This window comes from Sus scrofa, chromosome 11, assembly GCF_000003025.6.
Source record: "Sus scrofa isolate TJ Tabasco breed Duroc chromosome 11, Sscrofa11.1, whole genome shotgun sequence".
Taxonomy (NCBI): Eukaryota; Metazoa; Chordata; class Mammalia; order Artiodactyla; family Suidae; genus Sus; species Sus scrofa.
In genome coordinates, this window is record NC_010453.5 from 64900725 (window position 1) to 64922040 (window position 21316).

The 21316-nt window shown below is 44.7% G+C and overlaps 1 protein-coding gene across 1 annotated transcript in view; it reads right to left on the bottom strand.

The window, feature by feature from the left end:
• The window catches only part of LOC100738425 (multidrug resistance-associated protein 4), a 135616-nt gene that overhangs the window by 39656 nt on the left and 74644 nt on the right, over positions 1-21316 (bottom strand). The window contains exons 21-26 of the mRNA XM_021065400.1: positions 19026-19105; positions 11344-11494; positions 5507-5626; positions 4221-4331; positions 1376-1476; positions 92-283 (exon numbers count right to left, since the gene is read on the bottom strand). Of these exons, the coding sequence (XP_020921059.1) occupies positions 92-283; positions 1376-1476; positions 4221-4331; positions 5507-5626; positions 11344-11494; positions 19026-19105 (755 nt within the window). The remainder of the gene's footprint in view (positions 1-91; positions 284-1375; positions 1477-4220; positions 4332-5506; positions 5627-11343; positions 11495-19025; positions 19106-21316) is intronic.

Genomic DNA, 21316 nt, shown 5'->3' on the forward strand with positions numbered 1-21316 from the left:
CTGCCCCACAGCCTCTGCTGGAGTGGACAACAGCACATGCGGTGCTCAACCTTTAGCTGGACTATGAACAAGGCAAATGGCTTAAACAAACCTTTTTTCTTAAGTCAATCAATGGTATCAGGTCCTTCAAGACCAGAGGCCCATCTGAGCTGTACCTGAAGCTCACATTACTAAAGTCAATATCTCCTTGTTGGGGCCAGGACGGTGGCGGACGATGCTTGTATTCCCAGGGTGCTTCTTTCTCAAGGTCTAGATATTCAGTCACTCTTTCTACTGAAATCATCTGAAAGACACATGACATCACGTGGGTTAGGAAAGGAGAGTCTTCTTTATGGAGGTTCAGAGATTATAAATGAGATCTTTTGCTTTTTTTATCTTCCTATCTGCTTTTCTCTGGTTAAGTTTATCCCAGGTCTTATCATCCCCAAAGGACAGAAGGAGGCGTCTGATGAGGCCTTTGATGACTTGCAAACTTGTTCATCGTCCTGTAACACTGTCACTTACGGCCACTTCCTTCAACATTGTATTAAAACCAAAAGAACTAGAGAACTGAATGCTAAGACTTTACTGATCCACTTTTCATACCTGAATAACAAAAAAAGAGAGTTGTGTCAAAGGAAGGGATACTGATGGACCCTTATCAGTAATGTGTGGTACAGAAGGGCGTCTGTCATGACAAGCAGAACTGGACAGTCAGCAAGCTCGTTTTAACAACTAGTCACCTTCTCTACAAAAGTGAAGAATGCAATGGAAACATTTCATTTATATTGTTTTTCTCCCTTTAGGAGAAGTTGCAAATATTCAAAAAAGGAGATAATTTACAAACTGACTAAGGCCTCCTAAACGACCATTCACTCAATACCTCTGACACCACATTCTGAGACGGGGCTTATCCCGCCAGAAAGAAGGGACACCTGGAGATTCAGGAGCTCAACACATACAAGAATAAATGCTAAAATCGGGGCGGGGGGAGGGTTGCTACCTATTAATTAAACAACTAACCTCAAAACCTTATATTCTTCTTTTGCCAAAAATGAGGAATTACCAATTAAGAAACAAAAATAAATAAGCCTCTAAGAAACTACCTTTAGCTCTTTCCAGGATTTCAGAACCACCCTGCCATAGAGACACTTATTACACATGAATACAGCTGTGATGAACATAAAACCTGCAGACGTGGCACCCATAAGAGTGAGAAAAAGATGTGTATATTTTATTTTACATTAACTTTAAACAGATGGGGGAAGGATCTAAAAAATTCCATTACCTGCAATGTAAAAACATCAGTTTTAATATTTCACATAAGAATTGATGTTATACCATTTAATGGCAAGGAGACTAGAACAGGCTAAGAAGGTTAAGATAAACACTTTACCATAGTCTCGGCTTCGGCACTTTGCCTGACGCACCGCGGGACCATCACCGTGAACGTGAGGGCGAGAGACAGCACCAGGCCCACCTGCCCGACATTCAAAGCTAAAAGAGGATGAAGAGGAGGATGAGGTCAGTGCCCTTCTTTTTTAAATTTATTTTATTGGTTTACGATGTTGTGTTAATTTTTGCTGTACAGTAATTCAGTTATATATAATCTTTTTCACATTCTTTGCCATCATGGTTTACCACAGGATACGGAATACAGTTCCCCATGCTGTACAGTAGGACCTTGTTCTTTCTCCACTCTGTGTGTATTAGTTTGCATCTGCTAACTCCAAACTCCCAGTCCATCCATTTCCTTCCCCTCCCACCCCTCCTCCTTGGCAACAATAATTCTGTTCTCTACGTCTGCGAATTAGTTTCTGTTTCATAAATAAGTTCATCTCTGTTATATTTTAGATTCCACATCTTAGTGATATGATCTGATACTTGTTTTTGTGTGACTTACTTCACTTAGTATGACAATCTCTAAGCCTATCCATGTAGCTGGAAACAGCATCACTTCATTTTTTAAGGTATTCCAATGTATATGTATCACACTTTTTTTTATTTTATTGTTAATTAAAATTAACAATAGGGCTGCATCTGAGGCATATGGAAGATCCCAGGCTAGGGGTCAAATCAGAGCTGCAGCTGCCAGCCTATGCCACAGCAACTTGGGTCTGAGCTGCACCTGTGACTTACACCACAGCTTGTGGCAAAGCCAGATCCTTAACCCCATGATCAAGGCCAGGGATAAAACCTGCATCCTCATGGATACTGGTCAGGTTCTTAATCTGCTAAGCCACAATAGGCACTCCTGAAACACATCTTCTTTATCCATTTATCTAGTGATGGACATTTAGATTGTGGCCATGTCTTAGTTACTGTGAATCGTGCTGAACTGAACATAGATGTGCATGTATTTTTCTCTGGGTATATGCCCCAAAGTGGCAGCAGTGGGATTCCTAGATCATATGGTAACTCTATAATAGTTGGTTTTGTTTTGTTTTGTTTTGTTTTTTAGAGTCTCCATACTATTTTCCATAATGACTGCACCAAATTACGTTCCCAACAATGCAGGAGGGTTCCCTTTTCTCCACATCCTCTCCAGCATTTATTACTGGTGGACTTTTTAATGATGGCCATTCTTAATGGTGTGGGGAGGAACTTCATTGTAGTTTTGGTGGGACTTTATCTAATAATTAGCAATGCTGAGCGTCTTTTCCATCTGCATGTCTTCTTTGGAGAAATATCTATTTATGTCTTCTGTCCATTTTTAAGTTGGGTTGTTTAGCTTCTGTTATTGAGTTTTTTGAGCTATCTGTATATTTGGAAATTAAAGCCTTGTCAGTGCCATCATTTGCAAATATTTTCTCCCAGTCCAGAGGTTATCTTTTCATTTTGTTTATGTTTTCCTTTGTTGTACAAAAGTTTGTAAGTTTGATTAGGTCCCATTTGTTTATTTTTGCTTCTATTTCCATTGCATTGGGAGACTGACTTAAGAAAATATTGGTACGGGAGTTCCTGCTGTGGGTCAGTGGTAACAAACCCAACTAATATTCATGAGGATGCAGGTTCAATCCCTGGCCTCGCTCATGGGATTAAGGATCTGGCATTCCTGTGAGCTGTGGCATAGGTCACATATGCGGCTCCGATCCCAAGTTGCTGTGGCTGTGATGTATGCTGGCAGGTGCAGCTCCGATTTGACCCCTAGCCTGGGAACTTCCATTTGCCACAGTTGTGGCCCTCTAAAGCAAAAAAAAAAAAAAAAGAAGAAGAAGAAGAAGAAAATATTGGTATGATTTATGGCACAGAATGTTTTGTTTATGTTCTCTTCTAGGAGTTTTATGGTGTCATATAATATAGTTAAGTCTTTAAGCCATTTGAAGTTTATTTTTGTGTATGGTTTGAGGGTGTGTTCTAACTTCATTGATTTACGTACAGCTTCCAACTTTCCCAGAACCACCTGCTGAAGAGACAAGTCAGTCCCATTCTTCATCCCAAGCCTGGCTCCTTCTGTCACTTTACCAAGAAGACTCCTTTATAATATTTAAGTCGCTTGCATATAATGACAGAATTATTTATACTTTACTAGCTGTTGATTGAGACCATGATACAATGCCAAAAAAAAAAAAAAATCCCACTAGGAACTCAGAAAGACTATTAAATTAGTTTACTTCTTTTTTCTTTTTATGGCCACACCTGTGGCACATGGACATTCCCTGGGCCAGGGACTGAATCAGAGCTGCAACTGACCCACTGTGCCAGGGCAGGAACTCCTGATCCATCATTACAGACTGTGATTCTGTGTTGTTACCATGGAGAGTGAGGGAGGGTGACTCCATACAACCCACGCCAACACCTGCTCATCTGGTGCCCACAGAGCAGGGAGGAGACTGCTCTTTCCTACAGAGAATCTTCTCTCCACACTGCACCAGGCACCTTCAACCACCAGATCCAAGTCGCCCCACAGCTAAACCCCAAAGCCCTGAGCTGGACACAAGGCTTAACGGTGAACCTGGTTCTCTCCTCCCAACCACGGGACACGACCTAGAATGTTCAGAAGGTCAGCTTGCTACAGCTGCATTCAAAGAGAGATAAAAGAATAAAAAGTCTTATCAAGAATCAAATGACTCCTTCCATGGGCCACACTCAGACTCACAAGCTGCAAACACTTTAATACACTTCAACAGAACCAAAGAGTATATGATATTAGACAAGGTAGCAAAAGTTTAATTTAATAAATGTAAACGATGCTATAAAGTGTAATCATACCACAAATAGTTACCCACATCTGTACTTACTTTCTGCCAGAAACAGGGACGCAAAGGCAACAACAATGACAAAGATGGCACAGACGGCATCCAGGCACAGGGCGAACCATCGGGACGTGGTCAGAAACAAGAACCAGGCCTCTGGATTCGTGAACCATCATAAGGATGACGAACAAGCAGAGAAAACATGTTAGCAGCTTCTCATAAGAAAGAATATTTTGCTCAGTTGAGCTACAGGAGTTCACACAAAGTCATACCCTCAAAGAACCTGAAGAATCCAGAAATCTAGGCTCTGACACCAGACAATGTGTGGGACACAGAGGAATCAGTACAGGGGCTTGTGGGAAGGGTGTGCTGAAAACCTCAACCCCAGGTTATAACAGAAATACGGTCACAAGGACAAAGATGGAAAATGGTTTCACTGCTGTGTTTCTTGCAGGGCTGGGGCCTCAACAGGAGATTCATTCTCTCACAAGTCGATGGTTCCCGGTTCTCTGAGGGCAGAGAGCACAGCTCACAGTTTCCAGCACCTTCTGTGCTCACAGCAGGGCCCTGTACATGTTTATTATTAGCCAGTATCTAAATGACCATCAGCTACAAGGATCTGAACGTGGCTTTGAAAATGTTGTTTTACAGAATATAATGAAGATTATAAAGTTGGGCAAGGATTTTACAGACTTAGAGGAAATTCTGAAATTTCTACCCTAGGAAAAAAAATCACTGATGCAAAGAATAATACACATCAAGGCAAACCAGGAAATTATTTTCCACAATCACTTCTGCCCCCCCACACACACCCCATATGCTCTGAAAGGAGAGCTGCCAAAATACGGCCTGTGGTCTAAGAACAGCCCATCATCTGGTTTGTGAATCAACTTTTATTGGAACACAGCCAGGACCATTAGCTGATAGATAATCTCTGCCTGCTTTGGTGCCACAATAGCAAAGGTGCATAGATGCAACAGAGACAGGAGAGTACACACACCCTGAAATATTTTTCATGCAGATCTTCCCCCAGTCCCCGTGCCAAAAAATTAGTTTGTAGACCCCTGTCCTAAAGGGACAGACAGCCGCAGGGCACCGTGATGGAAGGACAATGCAAGGCAATCAGGGAGAAAAGCAGAGCTGTGAGGGGCAGAGGGGAGCACAGAGGGGAAGCTGAGAGGGAAGGTGGGGGAGGGGGAGGATGTGCAGAGGGGGACAAGGGCGGGGCGGCACAGAGAGAGGTGCTGGCTAGCAGGGCCACCTGAGGGGGAGGTCAGGCCTCAGAAGGCAACACATCTCTTCCTCTGAATCATTTCCAGAAACTCACAGACCTGAGTGCAAATCCTGGTGAGTGTCAAACAGCTCCTGAAACCTCTGTTGGGCTTTGAACGCCCGGATGGTCCAGCGTCCCTGGAGAGAAGATGCTAGGTGGGAAAAGACCGGGCTCCGAGCTGGGGAAGCAGAGACAGAGACACGACAGAACAGGTCAGGGAGGCTGGATGTCAGGAAACCCACTGCCTCCCCTGCTCTGGGGTCACACATCCCTCCAAGGGGCACACCCAGGACTTCCTGGGGGCTGTCTGGGGGAGGAGGGATGACACCCCTTCTGGAGAGGACCCTCCGTGTGAACCTCAAACTCCTGCTCACATCGGCTTCACTTTAACACCCTGGAAATGAAAGCTTCTCTTCGAACCCCTCTTTGACCAAATCCAAATCACAGCTACATTTAGATCATGAATTTCTTTTTTTTCTCTTTTTTTTTGTCTTTTCTAGGGCCTCACCCATGGCACACGGAGGTTCCCAGGCTAGGGGTTGAATCGGAGCTGCAGCCGCCGGCCTATGCCAAAGCCACAGCAACGCGGGATCCAAGCCCCATCTGTGACCTACACTACAGCTCATGGCAACACAGGATCCTTAACCCACTGAGCTAGGCCAGGGATTGAACCCACAACCTCATGGTTCCTAGTCGGATTCGTTAATCACTGAGCCACAACAGGAACTCCAAGATCACAAAATTCTTTCTTCACTAACTCATCCATCAAGGTCCCCCTCAAACACACCTCCCTCCAAATTCTTCCCAGACACATCCCCAGGTGGAAACCATTCAGTAATTGTTTTTAATTTACTGATGTGTAGTTGGTTTACAATGTCATGTTACATTCAGGAACACTGCATAGTAATTGAGGCATTTCTGATTATATTCCATTAGAAGTTCTCACAAACTACTGAGTAAAACTCCCTGTGCTATAAGCAAATCCTTGTTGCTTCCCTATTTGATGTACAGTTGTGTGGATCTGTTAACCCCACACTCCTGATACGTCACCCCCTCTTCTGAAACGCTCCCTTTTGATATTCATGAGTTTGATTTCTATGTCTCTGAGTTTCTGTTTTGAATAGAGACTCATTTGTATTATTTTTTTGATTCCACACATAAATGATCTTATATAGTATTTGTTTTTCTTTGACTTACTGTACAAAGAATGACATTCTCTGGGTATATCCATGTTGCTGCATATGGCAATATCTGATTCATCTTATTACTGTGTAATTATTGTTCACTAATTTTTCAGTGAGTAGTATTTTAAGATTTAATTCTCCATGAGAGTCCTTGCCACACTGAATTTTTAAAAAGTTTTTATTATGGGAGTTCCCGTCGTGGCGTAGCAGAGATGTTATAAAATGATGGAGGGATAGCAATGAATGGGGGAAAACTCCAGATTATTTTCAGGACCTTATTCCTTAGCCTGGCATCCAAATGCCCATCTGGGGGCAGCTCACTCAGTACCGATGTGCATGTGGGCACTGCAGGTGTGTGTGTGGGGGGGGGGGGCGCTGGATACAAACAGGCCAAGACACAGAACCTCCTCTGTGCTTAGTGTGCCTGTTCTACAAGCAAGGAAGGAGCAGCTTCCTCCTGTGACACACTGGGCTTCAGAGAGGGTGGGAAGCCCCGGGCTGGGGGAGCACAGCCTGGGCCGTAAGCTACTGACCAGCCTCTCAGTCTGGGGCTCTTTCCACTGGGACATCTGACCAGGAACCTTCACTGATAGGGACCCTCACCTGTGATAGTGTGTTCATGAAAAAATCCTTCTCTGAACCGGGACATGATCTAACATTTCCTCTTGTATCAAAGTCAGACAAAGAGCCGTAAGAGACTCGCTGGAGCTTCTGATCGTCCAGCTGCAGGTTTGGGGTCTTATTCCAGCATCCACACTGCTTTTTCCCTTCATTCTATTGAGGGACTTTTAATTTTATTTATTTTAGTTTAACTTTGCACTTTTAACACAGCAGCATGAACACATATTGAACTCATGCTCCAAGTAAGGAAGGCTTGAAGCTCTGATCAGGCCTTTCCTGCACCCACAGCAGGTGTCCCAACCCGCCCCCAGAACTCAGTCCATCTGGAAGCAGGGGCCTCACAGTGACAATGCAGGAGAATTCTGGGGCCCATTATCCTGTCAGGAGGGGCCAGGAGTCCAGCCCCAGAGAGCACAGAGAACTCACTAGAACCCCGCTCTCATCCCAGAGCAGACATTGTGATGTCAACACTACTCATCACAGACAAGGCTTCTGAGAAGGAAGCAGACATGCTGGTCACCCAAGAAGAGTCGTGGGGTGAACTCTTCAGCTTGGCCACCCTCACCTGCTTCCCTTCTCAAGAGATCAAAGCTGCAGGTGCTTCTTTCCATCAGGGATGGAGGGTGGGGTCCACTTTAGAAATTAGGTGTCGTTTCAGCCTTGAAGACTCACTAGGGAAGCCAAACACCCCATCATCTACCTCACCTCATGCCCAAGAGTCACAGCATCCCAGGGAATCTAGACCCCATGAAAAGCTATCCTGTTTCTCGGCATCCCCACTTAGGGTTGAGCAAGGTATCAGAAAGCGTGAACTGCAGAGTCTGCAAAGAAAATTAACTAGTACAGAGGGAGAGGGGATGTCAAGGCTCTGGTATTATCTTGCCCAGTGTAACATCCTTTTCCCATAAAGACTGAGGTCGCCATCCTGAAACAGCCTATGTCATAGCCATGGCGTCAGTCCGCAGTCATAGACATCTATAACCTTACAGTGCACATGAATGAGGGCTGCATTTCCACTACCCTGAGGACTTTTGGAGACAAACCCCACAAGGCCTGCAGATTCTCCCTGGTGGGGAGAGGGCAAGGAACTGCATGCAAGGCTCCGAGGCTGACAGCCCTGCTGACAGTTATCATTCACTCTATGTGACACCTGACGGTTGTTAGTATGTCCTTAATTCCCTCATGTTCAAGGTCTGAGTACCTTCGGTAATAGACGGCAAGCAATTTATAAGCACTGACTCGCTCTTTATGACAAACTAGAGGGCAGGTATCATTATTTCCTTGACAGAGAGAAAATCAGGCTGAGGGATTAAGAGCACTCACTGCCCAAGTGTAAGTCAATTAACCCATCTATGTGGTAAAGCTGAATGTCAGAGCCAACTCTCTCTGCTTCCCAAGGCCATGATTTTAATCAAAGCCACTCTGTCTCAGAGGGAGAATAATCAGGGTTAAGGATGCCCATATATGACTACAGGCATTTTTCCCTCTAGACTTTGTTCTTTATGTTTAGAAAGCACCCAAATCTTACTCAGCTAACACCCAACAACCTTCACATTACTGTACATCTTATTAAGCACCTGACAGAGAACAAATTCCCTGGGAATCTGGCATACATGAGGCTCTATGACCTGAAAACACATGGCACACATGCTAATCCTCCTATAGCAGTGCCTGTGGCAGACATTGCTAGTTGATCACAGCACTGTTCAGACCGAATGTGGATGTGGCTCCATCATTCAGGCACAGCCAAATGAATAGAGTTGGCCAATGCCAACCTGGTTTTATGAAGAGATTCGTAAGTGACAATTTCTTTGCTCACATTTGCATAAATGTGCAAAGAAAAAAATATATAATTAGCTGTAGATCTGTCAATTAAGATGACAAAAGTTAACCTAAGATTCCAGAGGCAGCAAGGCAGTAGGATCCGAAAATAAACCTCAGGACTTTAGTGGTGCTTCAGAGCACAAGGATGAAGCAGGGATATGCTGGAGGGTGACTCCAGCAGTTCCCTTAAGACACACCATCAGTTACTGCAGAAAGAAAACAGCGGTGTTATTAACCCACCACCCAGAGAGAGAACACAAATAGCTCTAGTGAACCATCAACCACACTTGGTTATCTGGGGTGTGGAGGAGGGAGAGTCTGGGTTGAATTCATTGTCTAACTTCTGCAGCCAATTTAGGGTGCCAAAAATCTCAACATTCCACACAGATGAGGCCAAAGTTCTCAGACTCTCCAGGTCAAACACTGAGAAAATCCTCTACTGCTTCTTGAAAAAAGCCTTGGGAGATGCTCTTCTCTCCACGTCCACATAGATGGAAAGAGGCCCTCACCCCAGGCAAAGATCTCTATCAAATATTCCTTCTGGAACCACCCCTCTTTGCATGTACAGAGACCTGCTTTGCAACAAGACTGCTGAGTGACTCCCCTTCATGAGCGGCCTCAAGTCATAAAGCATCTGAGGCCCTCTACACAGAAGGCTGGATGGAGCTCTCACTTCCTCTCCTGCCTCCCCAGGTCCTGCCTCCTACCACGTCTCATGGTCACACACACCTGGACTCCGCTGCTCCACTGTCCATTCAGACTCCTCACAAACCAGACCTCAGGGGGTTGAGCTGCTCCCCTTGATGAGTGAGAAACGTTTCTACAGCTTTTAGGAACCTGATGCCCGCTATCTTTTACTCGAATGCACAGGATAAGTGGCTCTTAAGAGCTTATTATTCAAAACAATGCACACAAATACCACAACAAGAAAACTCCTTTGTCTTGATGAATTTAGATTTTTCCACTTAATAGATACAGAAAACCATGGGACTCAAAAGGCTTTTCTTGTTGGCTGGACTTCCAGAAAGTTAAGTTGGTATTAACTTGCAGGAACTACCTGTAGTTGGGGTTTCAGATACAACCATGTTCCTTTACACCTTTTGTCAATCATCCATAGACCTTTAAAAATAAAAAAGTTAACAGGAGTTCCCGTTGTGGCTCAGCGGTAGCAAACCTGAGTAGTAACCATGAGGATACAGGTTTGATCCCTGGCCTCGCTCAGTGGGTTGGGGATCCAGCATTGCCATGAGCTGTGATTTAGGTTGAAGACGCAGCTCAGATCTGGTGTTGCTGTGGCTATGGTGTGGGCCAGCAGCTGTATCTCAGATTCAACCCCTAGCCTGGGAACTTCTATATACCAGAGGTGGAGACCTAAAAAGCAAAAAATAAATAAAAATACATTTTTAAAATTTTTAAAAAGGTAACAATTCTATTCTCATCCTTTTTTGTTCTAATAATGATGAAATTTTCGGTGCATTAACAATGAATTATTTCATCCTCTATGATTACCTACAGCCTAGAAATGATGATAAAATGTGTTCCCCATTATTCCAAACCTGGAAGTTGAATGGGGCAATAGATTAAATGTGTGCTGAACTGATCCCCTCTGTGTCCTCCCAAGGGGATTATTTTCAGCATCCATTTGAGTGACCAGCCTTGGGGAGGGAGGACCACAAACAGTGTGGCATAACAGCAATTACTGGTGATGATAAAGAGCAAACCTGAAAAGAACAGGGCTTATCTTTTCAAAACATTTAACAACTGCAACTAATGTGACATCTTTCAAACATGTGAAAGAACACATTTTTCAAATATATACTTCTGACATATACTTCCTGACACCTATTTTCCTAAACTTTTCCATCCTTTGTCATTTCCAGGAGCTTCAGGAGAAGAAAAACTCCCTATTTTCCTTCTACGTTAGTTCCAACAGGATGAAATATTTTATTTTTTAGAAAAATGTTTACTGAGCAGCTGCTCTGTTAGGATGTACGTCATGAGCAAGACAGAAATGGTCCCTGCCCTCACGGTGCTCACATTCGTCCTCCTTCTGCTAAAATGCAAAGCTGCAGCTCACCCAGCACCAGCTCCAGGTGCCATAAGGGCCACACTGACTCCCAGTGGCCATGACATTCAGTTACCTAAGGTTCACTTGGTGAGAAATTCCAGAAGACAGAACCTGCAGGATTACAGGGATCTGGTTAATTACGGCATAAATGGAAGCCAGCCTGCATCTCCATCCCATCCCGAGAGCCCAGGTACTCACTTGCGCATTCCAGGCGTTTCACATCTCGAGACGTCTCTAAGAAATATCTCCGAAGAACAAAGAAAATGATGCCAAGTGGAATCAGGAGAATTGCGGTCCAAGGAATCACCACCACCATGATGCCCACCACACCCATCACAAGAAGAAATGTCTGAAAGAGTGAAAACAGATACAGAGGCATCTTTATCAAGGATTCTTTTCAAAGATAAATTTTAACGGGTTGTTTTGTTAGGATTAAACTTTTTTCCTCGAAAGACTTGTTGGAGTGGCAGGGAATACTTTACCGTCGAAGAAATTAAATCATAGGTGGTCCTCATGATATTTGCTGCATGTGTCAAACACTCTGTGAGATCTTTCTAGGTATTAGTTCTTTTGATACGCTCATAGCCCTATGAGGCAGGCATTGCTAGTTTTAACAGATGAGAATATCTGAGGCTGGAGAGTAGGCATTGAATCCCACACTCTCAGGAGTCAGCAGGTGTTAGTAGAGAGATGAGCAAGCAGGTAGCATAGATGAGGGATCCAGAAGCCTCAGTTACAAAGTAGGGAGAAAGGGGCTAATTATAAATTTAGTGTCCAAAAAAGTAGGAAAAAATTCGCATGTTGATGTTTGGAAGTGGGAATTTCTCTTTCCTGGTTTTCATCCATAGTTAACATTGACTGAGTGCTGACTGTGTACACGTCACACGTTCAATACCTCACCCTATTACCTCATCACTCCTCACAGCAGCCCTACTGAGTAACGGTATGATCTCATTTTACAGATGGGAATACTGAGGCACAGGGAGAGGAAAAGCAACTTGGCAAAACAGAAGTCACAGAGCCAGGGAGCCCAGTTATGAGCCACTGTGACATATTTAAGTTTGCCCCAACATATAACCCAACTTAACATCACTATGCTAAGAATTCAGATATCCATTTCAAAGGCTAATGGTGAAAACAACGGCAGATGCCATTCACCAGGTGTTTACGGTATGCAAAGCACTGTGTAAGAAGTTGTGTAGATGCATTCACCAGGTGTTTACTGTATGCAAAGCACTGTGTAAGAAGTCCCATGAGGTGATTTTATCTCGGGAAATGGCCTCGATCTAAACATACAGCAGGAAGAATAAAAACCGAAGCACTGGTCGATGCTGATTTAAGTATCCACTGTTATCAGGAAAAGTATGACACATGGTGCACAGCTTCAGGCGATAGGAATGCAAGCAACACTCAGTGTCCCTGTGCTGGAAAACCGGGGTGGGCTGGTGGGAGCGGGCAGATGCACTCGGCCTGGGCCAAGGCCTCCAAAGTCTATGACCTCAGATGGATACAAATCCATGACCATCTGGACAAGGCACAGAGCGCTGGGGAAACACGGGAAAGAATATCTGAATGCTCCTCTTAGAGGGTTTCTTAGAGGAAAGTGTGGCAGGAAAACCTGCAAGTTGTAATCACAGTTGACGGACGTTGTTGACCAAGAGAAGGCTGGGTTAGGAAGGTTGAGAGGCTTGTCCGACCTAACACCTGGGTCCTCTGGACCCGCCTGGTTCTGCATCCTCTCAGCACCTGCACCTGCATCCTGAGCTCACCAGCCCAGGGTCTTCCCCACCTCCTCACCCAGGGCAGCCGGCCTGGGTGCATCTCTGAGGGATGGACTAGCAGGGAAATCCCTGCATCACAGAGACGCGGGTTGTCGTTTCACAGCTCTTCCAGATCAGTTTTCTCAGAGGAGCCTCACAGCCATTTTGTGGATGATAACAGCCAGAACCAACATTTCCATTTGCAGGTAAAAAACATGAAGCTGGGAGGGTACGTGGTTGTCCTAAGTTTCCCAGGGAAGGTGCCACAGTCATGGAAAAAGACAGGAGCAGTTGGTCCTCAGGGAATCCCAGTGCCACAGCTGCAGGAAGGAGGAGCCTGGATGGAGAGGAAACTTCCAGAACTGTGACTCTGTGGCCAGGAGCCCTTGTGAGCCAAACTGCATTATCTGGATGACACCGGTGCTTTCCCAGTTTCTCCCAGTATGCATCCACTATGGTATTGGTATAAAACTCAGAGTGAAAAAAAATCTCAGACTGAAGCAGAATGGAATTCTGAAGGAACAAATTCCAGTCAGAAGTGGAGATGAATAAGGCTGTCTGACCTCTCTCCTGTTACACCTACAGCCATCCTGTTACACCTACAGACACATCCCACCCTGCTACACACACCCTTCATGTCACAGGAAGCAGCCTTCCAGCCCCTTCTGGGTCTGGTCTTAAGTAAAGTCACTCAGCTTGCCATCATTAGCTACCAGGGGGGGAAAAAAAAAACCTGCTGAAACATCATTTATAAAAAAAAAATCAAAATTACAGTTTATTAGCAGATTCCCATCATTTGATTGGACGAGTACCCGTTTCAACAATCTGGTTCTCCCATGAGGGCCTTTCATGACTAACCCAGCCTGGCAGGTTAGCTGGGAAGCAGAGGTAAGATCAAAATGCAGAGCTCTGCCCTGGTCCAGGAACTTCCACATGCTGCGGGCACAGCCCAAAGACAACAACAACGGGGCTCCACAGGACCTGTGTCAATGCTTTTCCCTGGGGAGCCATGAAGGACCAGTAGGAAACTGTTGCTCTCAGAAGCTCCCTCGTTAGGGTGAGTCCTTCAGATTTCATTCCCCTTCAATTCTGAAGCAGTTCAAGAGGATTTCTGTAAGAGGTTTTCTACATCTTCTTTTTTTGTTTTGTCTTTTTAGGGCCACACCCGCAGCATATGGAGGTTCCCGGGCTAGGAGTCTAATCGGAGCTACAGCTGCCAGCCTACCACAGCTCATGGCAATGCCACATCCCCAACCCACTGAGTGAGGCCAAGATCGATCTCACAGCCTCATGGTTCTTAGTTGGATTCATTTCTGCTGCACCAAGACGGGAACTCCAAGTTTTTCTACTTCTAAGTCATACTATAGCCAGCCTCATAGATGATTCGATATTATATTACAAAAACATACATACACACACACACACACACACACACACACACACACACACATAATGTGTTTACATTTATATATATCTATGTATATACATTTGTGAATCTTTTACTGCCAGCTGTCTCAAACTTTTTATACAAGTTAGTTGAAGACAAAAATAGTATCTAAACAAAAAGCCAACAATCTAAAGAAGGAAACAGGAAATTCTGGTGCACAACAAACATCCCTTCCTTGAAGCCAATCTCATCTCTTCCACACTCCCAGGAATTCCAAGGAGCATAACCCAAGCTACACACTCAATCTGCAGCCCCCCCCCCATATGTAATTGGAATTCAGGCTCATCTGATGGCCCACCTTCCCACAGCCAGTGCCTCTGTACCTCTGTCACACTATGTCACAGAGGCAATGATGTGGGAGAAAGAAACAATGAAATGCAAGGGTCAGTGGTGCTGAGACAAGGAAAGGCAGTTCCACTCTTTGCTTCTACAAAAGCCAATGACCCCCCCTTATGCTGAGTCTCAGGCTGGCTTTGTTCTCAGTGTCCAGAGGCAGCAGCTCCTTCTCCTGCGCTCCCCCTCTGGGAAGGAATGACTGGGGCACCTGCTTCCCATTTTCTTTTTCTTGGGCATTTCCACTTCCTAGAGCTGCAGTCAGTGTGTGTTGACTGTGGGCAGGAGGGAATGACACGTTCCATGGTGGTCCCACCACTGCGGGCACTGGGGGCTCAAGAGCCTCAGGAATAGTCCTTTGTGTCCAGGAAAGGAGATGAAAAGTCAGTTTTTAAAGCAAAGCCAAGCTCTCAATTTTTCTTTTTTTTCCCTGAATGGGTGTGTGGGGAAGAAAGGCTTTGCAATTTAGTTTTCCTCAGTCAACTACAGAGTGTTGCTGAGGGTGGCTGACTGCAACTTCACATGCTCAGAGCAGTCCCAACCCTTTTTTTTTTTTAATTGAAATGCTTAAATCCAGCTTCTGCATCTTACCTTCATCTTTACCTGTTTTACCAGTAGGAAGATTTCTTGGGAGTGATTTTAATGACAAGAATTGTAGATAATCGAGATTCCTTAATGTTATCTTGGACTTTGGCAAATTGTATAAAAATTACATGAATTTCAAATATTTAGTGTTCAGTGGTCTATTTTGAAAATAACTGACTTTTATGTGAGAGTCTACATGGGAAAGGGTCCATTAAACTCTTCAAGGATTACAAACCTGGATTCTCTGTGCAAACTCATGAGGGGATATTTATGGGCCCAGAAACTGTAACAATAACTTCAATGCAACATAATGCCATTATCAGTCTATTTCTCCCACTTAAAAAGACATATGGTTTTTTTAAATGTAACTCCCATTACTGAGTGCTCATCATGGACTTAGATGTTACGCTAAGAGTTTTATTACCAGGACTTCATTGTGTCTTCCCAACGACCCTCATGAAGTTGGTCTTATTTCCCACTTTACAGAGAAGGAAAGTGCGGCTTTGTGGGGCAGAGGCAGGAAGGGGGGAGCCAGGACTCAAGCGTGGAAAGGAGACCGCGGCCCCGCTCCACCACTCTCACAGCGCTGACCTCACACATGGTTGTCAGGTGGAAGCACACCACACAAGCAGATTTTCTTCATGCTGCCTGCCTTCCTCCTCCGGAAGGCGAACGGCTCCAGTTTAGCCACCAACTATAATGTGACTGGACAGGCCACATAACTGGGAGGGATGAGTCAGTGCACGTGATGGCGTCCACACTCCTGATTCCCCTCTGCTGGGACATGGCCTCTGAATGACATCACCTTAAGGGGATGGACTGTCCTGCAGTGGGGACCACTGCTCAGAATCCAGGGTTTTCTTCAGCCATACTTAGCATCACTATTATAAAATATTAAATAAATTGTCTGAGATTTTATTTAAGGGAATGAGAAAGTATTAGATGAGGAAAAGTACAGAACACTTAACACTTTAGAAGTGATGCAGTTAAAAATGAAAATGATCAAGTATCTTCCAAGCTTGTCAAATATACCAAGGATGAGCAGAATTAGCAAAGATGAGTTCAAACACACTGGGCACTATGTCCTTTAAAACAAAACAGAACAACCCTTTTCAAGCCCCTTCCTGACCCCACTCTCAGCAGATGACAGAAAGAAAAGACTGGCTCTCACAGGGAACTCAGCTTCTGGCAGCACCTCCTGCCCTCCACCCACAGGGGCCTTTTCCTCTCATCTGGGATCAAAGGTCACCTCCTGGAAGCTCCGCCCACCTCCTCCTGGACCAGGCTCCCCACTGCCTCCAACTCCACAGCCAGTTTGCCTTCCAGGACTTTCTGCACAGCCCTCTCGCACAATCAGGATCCAGAGGCAGGCAGCAAAGGGGGTGTCTCTGGACATCCCCTCAGGCGACTAGAGGAGACCCATGAGGGGAGGGCTTCGTGCCTGACTCCCCCCTGAGCCTCAGGGCCTCAACGTTGGTCCCTGTTTGGTGAAGGGAAGGAGGGAGAGAGGGAACACCACCATGTCCTCCTCCGACCCACAAACTAAACCCCAACAAGCAGCAGCCCCTCCTCAAACCTTCATTCCCAACAGGCCTCCCTCCTGTTTCAGTCAGACTCCTTCAGAGCAGCCTGCCCGCACCTCCGCTCCCTCCAGGCCTCTTCCAGTCTCAGCCCTTTGCCCTCTGGCCTCCTCCCAGCTGAAACCTTCTCCTCTGGTCACCACAGGCTTCCTGGTCCCACATCAGCCAGCAACTCTCCACGGTCGTAGCTTCTCCTTTGCCTTGAAGAGACCTGTCCTTCCTCGGTTCCCCAACCTATTCCTCCTCTCTTCCCTGCTGTTCATATGTGTCTCCTCTGCTCTTGCTCTGAATAGAAAGGCCTCCATAACCTTCTGATCTTGGCCCCTAAAATACTTCCTCTCTCTAGGCAACCTCACCCATCTTCAAAGATTCAGCTACTACCTGCTCAGTGAGGATTACGCAGGTGCTGAGCTCACCCCAGGTCTCTCTCAAACACCAGATTCTCACTTCCAATTAGATAAAGTATGTCTGCATCTGAAGGTCCCAGAACGTCAAGATAATTGACCTAAAAGTGACAGAGCTGGGACTGGAAATCAGTGAGACTAGCGTTTTCTCTCCTCACACCACTGAGAATGTTTTACACGGAAATCAGGCAGCATCCACCACTGCCCTTCACACCAAGGAAAAATATGTGACAGTTTCTGATTATGAGGACTAATTAACCATGTGCTCAGCACACAGCGGGCAGCCAGCTCTGCAAACCCAGCTTGCTCTAAGCAGTAGCAGAGTTACAGGACCTTTTGCAAAATGTTTTCAAATTAATTAACAATCACTGTCAAAATGGGTTTGTAGGGAAAGACTGCTTCTGAGGATAAATTATGTAGCTAAACTGAGCAGGACACAGTTATAAAATGAGTTTGCAGAACGGGAGTTCCCGTCGTGGCGCAGCGGAACTGAATATGACTAGGAACCATGAGGTTGCGGATTTGATCCCTGGCCTTGCTCAGTGGGTAAGGACCCGGCGTTACTGTGAGTTGTGGTGTAGGTCACAGACGTGTCTCGGATCTGGCATCGCTGTGTCTGTGGTGTAAGCAGGTAGCAACAGCTCTGATTAGACCCTTAGCATGGGATCTTCCATATGCCACGAGTGTGGCCCTAAAAAGACAAAAGACAAAAAAAAAAAAAAAAGAGTTTGCAGAAAAGAAAAACATCAGATCTCTTTGCAGTAAAAGTACTCTGCCTGTGAGGCTCAGCTTACTTCTCACTGGTAAACAGTGGAAGCCTTTGCCTGCAGGCTACATGGTTTGCAGTCAGATATTCATGGCTGCATTTCTGCGCACAACTTTTGATAAATGCTTTTCATTTCTAAAAAGAACACGTGGAAATGAAGAAAATCCTCACAGCCTAAATCACTGAAAAGTAGACAGAATTAAATAACAGAACAAACATCCCACAGGAGCAACAATACTGAATGAGATGAGAGCTGAGGTGACCCAACATCATTCTTTAGAATCTCAAGGTCACAGACAAAACAAAGCCTGGAGAGAAGCTATTTTGTGGATGTCTCTGTCATTTTTTAAGACACCTTAAGACAGAGCAATCGATGGATGAAAAGAAAAACTGTCTACAAAGACAGAAAAGACATCTGACTTTGACAAAGACAGCTGACTTTGATCCTATACTGAGTTACTGGTTTAAAGACTTTGTATCATCAATAACTGCTTTCTATTGTCCTTGTTCAAATATTATTTTCACTTTAACATTACCGATCCTTTCTTTGAATGTAACCACACCTGGATTTATCCAAAACAAAACAAAACAATGACAACAACAAAAAACAGTGCAGTGAATATGTTTTCTGGTAACACAATGCATCATTTCGTTAATCTAGGCTCTCTTTCCATAAGACGTGATATTTCTATATTATGAAATGTGCTCACGGTAAAGGGAATCCACGCCAGATACCTGGACGGCAGAGGGAGACCTACTCACCAAGCATGTCGCTGCTTCAAATCAACCTTGACGTGACTGTGTGCCCACTGCTGCAGCAGGTATTACTCATGTTAACTCAGCCTCCCAATCACAACCGCACCTTTCTCTTCCAAACACAGCCTTTTACTAAGATAACAGGACACAGCGCCAGGCTGAAAGGCCCACCCTTAAACCCCATGAAAGGCCTTAAAAAAATAGTTGCTTTGCTTCCCTGTGAGAACTTTAACGTGGCTATTACTTTACCTGCACGAAATCTTGAATTATCTGGGGCAGCAAGTCATCCATATGCCCAGTGTCTTTGGAGAAACGATTTAAAATTCTTCCTGCGAGAACAGAACATGAGAAATTATTCATTTCCCCAAATAGACCCTTGAAGAGAAACAATTCACGAACAAATCAAAATAATATTTTTTAAGTATATCTATTCAGTATATCACAGATTCATATGAAATAAGCCCATGTCAGTGGTAAAGAAAGTGAAAATACAATGACACTTAAAAAGAAACAAAAATGCCACCAAATGGCAATGAGTGGAGCACTGACATTGAGCTCTGAGTTTTAAAAGTATGGGGGTGGGATCCTGCGGCAGCATCGGGAAGGGCTGGTGCATTTGAGAATGGTCCCTCCTTTTAGATCCATCCCATCTAAGACTCGTTCCAGGTGCTAAGTCGGTGAATACACAATTGCAAAATATTTAAGTTAATCCTAATTATGACTCTAATTTTGCTTTAGTTATCCAAATAAATTTTGCTAAGTGATACTTTTTAAACAAAGATAATTTTAACCTCTCTGTAATTTTTCCCCTCAAGATACAACAGAGGACCTTACATTTTGGGAAATTGTGGATTCCTGCCACTTTCAAGTTATGAGTTTCCCAATGGAGTTATAATGGTTATTTTCAGAGGTGTACTGGGTGTGATGAATACAGACTCCTGCATAAGCATCCAAGGAGACTAGAGGGATGGCAGCAGAAAAAAGAAATATTACTTACTAACTAAAAGTCACTTATCCTCATTGATTTTATTTACCTTCTCAGAATCCACAAAAATAGTATATCCTAGAGGCTGCAGGATTAGAAATGACAATTTCTAATAAATACCTAGTGTAAACTAAAAATGCTGGCTGTCACATCAGTAAACAAAGGATGCTGCAGCCATCAGACACTGCAGCCACCCCCCAACAGGGCACCCTGAGGAAACAGGATGAGAAAACACAGGATACTGGCCCCAGATGGCTGGGGTGCAGATGAAAGGAATGATTTCAGACTCTTGTATCTTCTCAAACATAGAAAAACACTAAATTCCTTAACGTGAGATACCTGGTTTGCTTTTATTAAGAGTAATCATTTGATGTTTTGACAACCTGGTCTTTGTGGCAGAAATTCCTATTATCCTGGCTGCCCCACTTGCCTCTCCGAAGCAGTCTCTGAGAGTGACCTGAGATGCTGTGTCATAGGCTTAAGTCCTCAGTTTTGCCCACTGAATAAAATACAGCTCTCAGCATTTAGGTTGAGCTTTTTTTTTTCAGTTGACACTAGTTTTATAATGATCAAATAAAAAGAAACTGATGTTACACACACACACACACACACACACACACACGGGATATATTTGGAGTAGCAACTCTGGAAAAATGTCATCTAGGCCCCCAAACTTCATTTGTAATTGACTCTTCAGGAGGCCAGCCTGCAGGTGAGATGTGGGCACTCTAGGTGCTCTTCCTGACCTCTGTCAGGAGACTTCCTCCCGAGACCCTTCACACCAAGACACAACCAGACCATGAATGACCAGAGGCTGGGGACTCAGTTTCCACTGCCCAGGACATGCTGGCTGCCGTTCTCCATAAGGTGCCTGGCTCACCGGAAGTAAAGGATGTGCCCAGGCCAGGAGCTGAGGACTGGAGATTGTCCCCCTTGACCAGGCCATTACAGGTGGGGCCTCAATGTTCCTGTCTCTACCTTAGGAAATTCAGACACCAGAAACTGTCTTTTCGTGACACTTTTGAAGGACCAGTGACAACCTTTCTGAGCCTCTTAGGGATCCCGGCTTTGGAGGGTGATTCTCAGGATTAAAGGGCTCCTGAATTTGAAGAACCCAGTCTCCAGGCCAGGTGCATTAACAGGTGCTCAACCACCAAGGTGAGAAATGACTTTGATCCCCAGGTTCTGCAGCATCACGGTCCCTGGGAAGGTCTACCAGGCACCGTAGGAAGGGCCATGTGATAAAGTGAAGATTCTGACTCAAGAGTGTTAGGGGGGAGCTAGAGAGTCTTCATTTTTTCCAAGCAGCCAGGTGATGCCCTATCTGCAGTTTCCCAGACCAGCTTTGAGGGCGAAGAAGATGGGTTATTATTTAAATGGGTCTGCTTTAGGAACATTAAAATCAAATAGAAATTTTTCTCCATATTCTTATGGATTTTGCAGCCAGCCTAGTTATTTTTTAACTCCTCAAAGTAGCAATACCAAAATAAGGAAAATATACATCAAAAAATGTTAAAGGCAGGAGTTCCCACTGTGGCACAGTGGGTTAAAAATC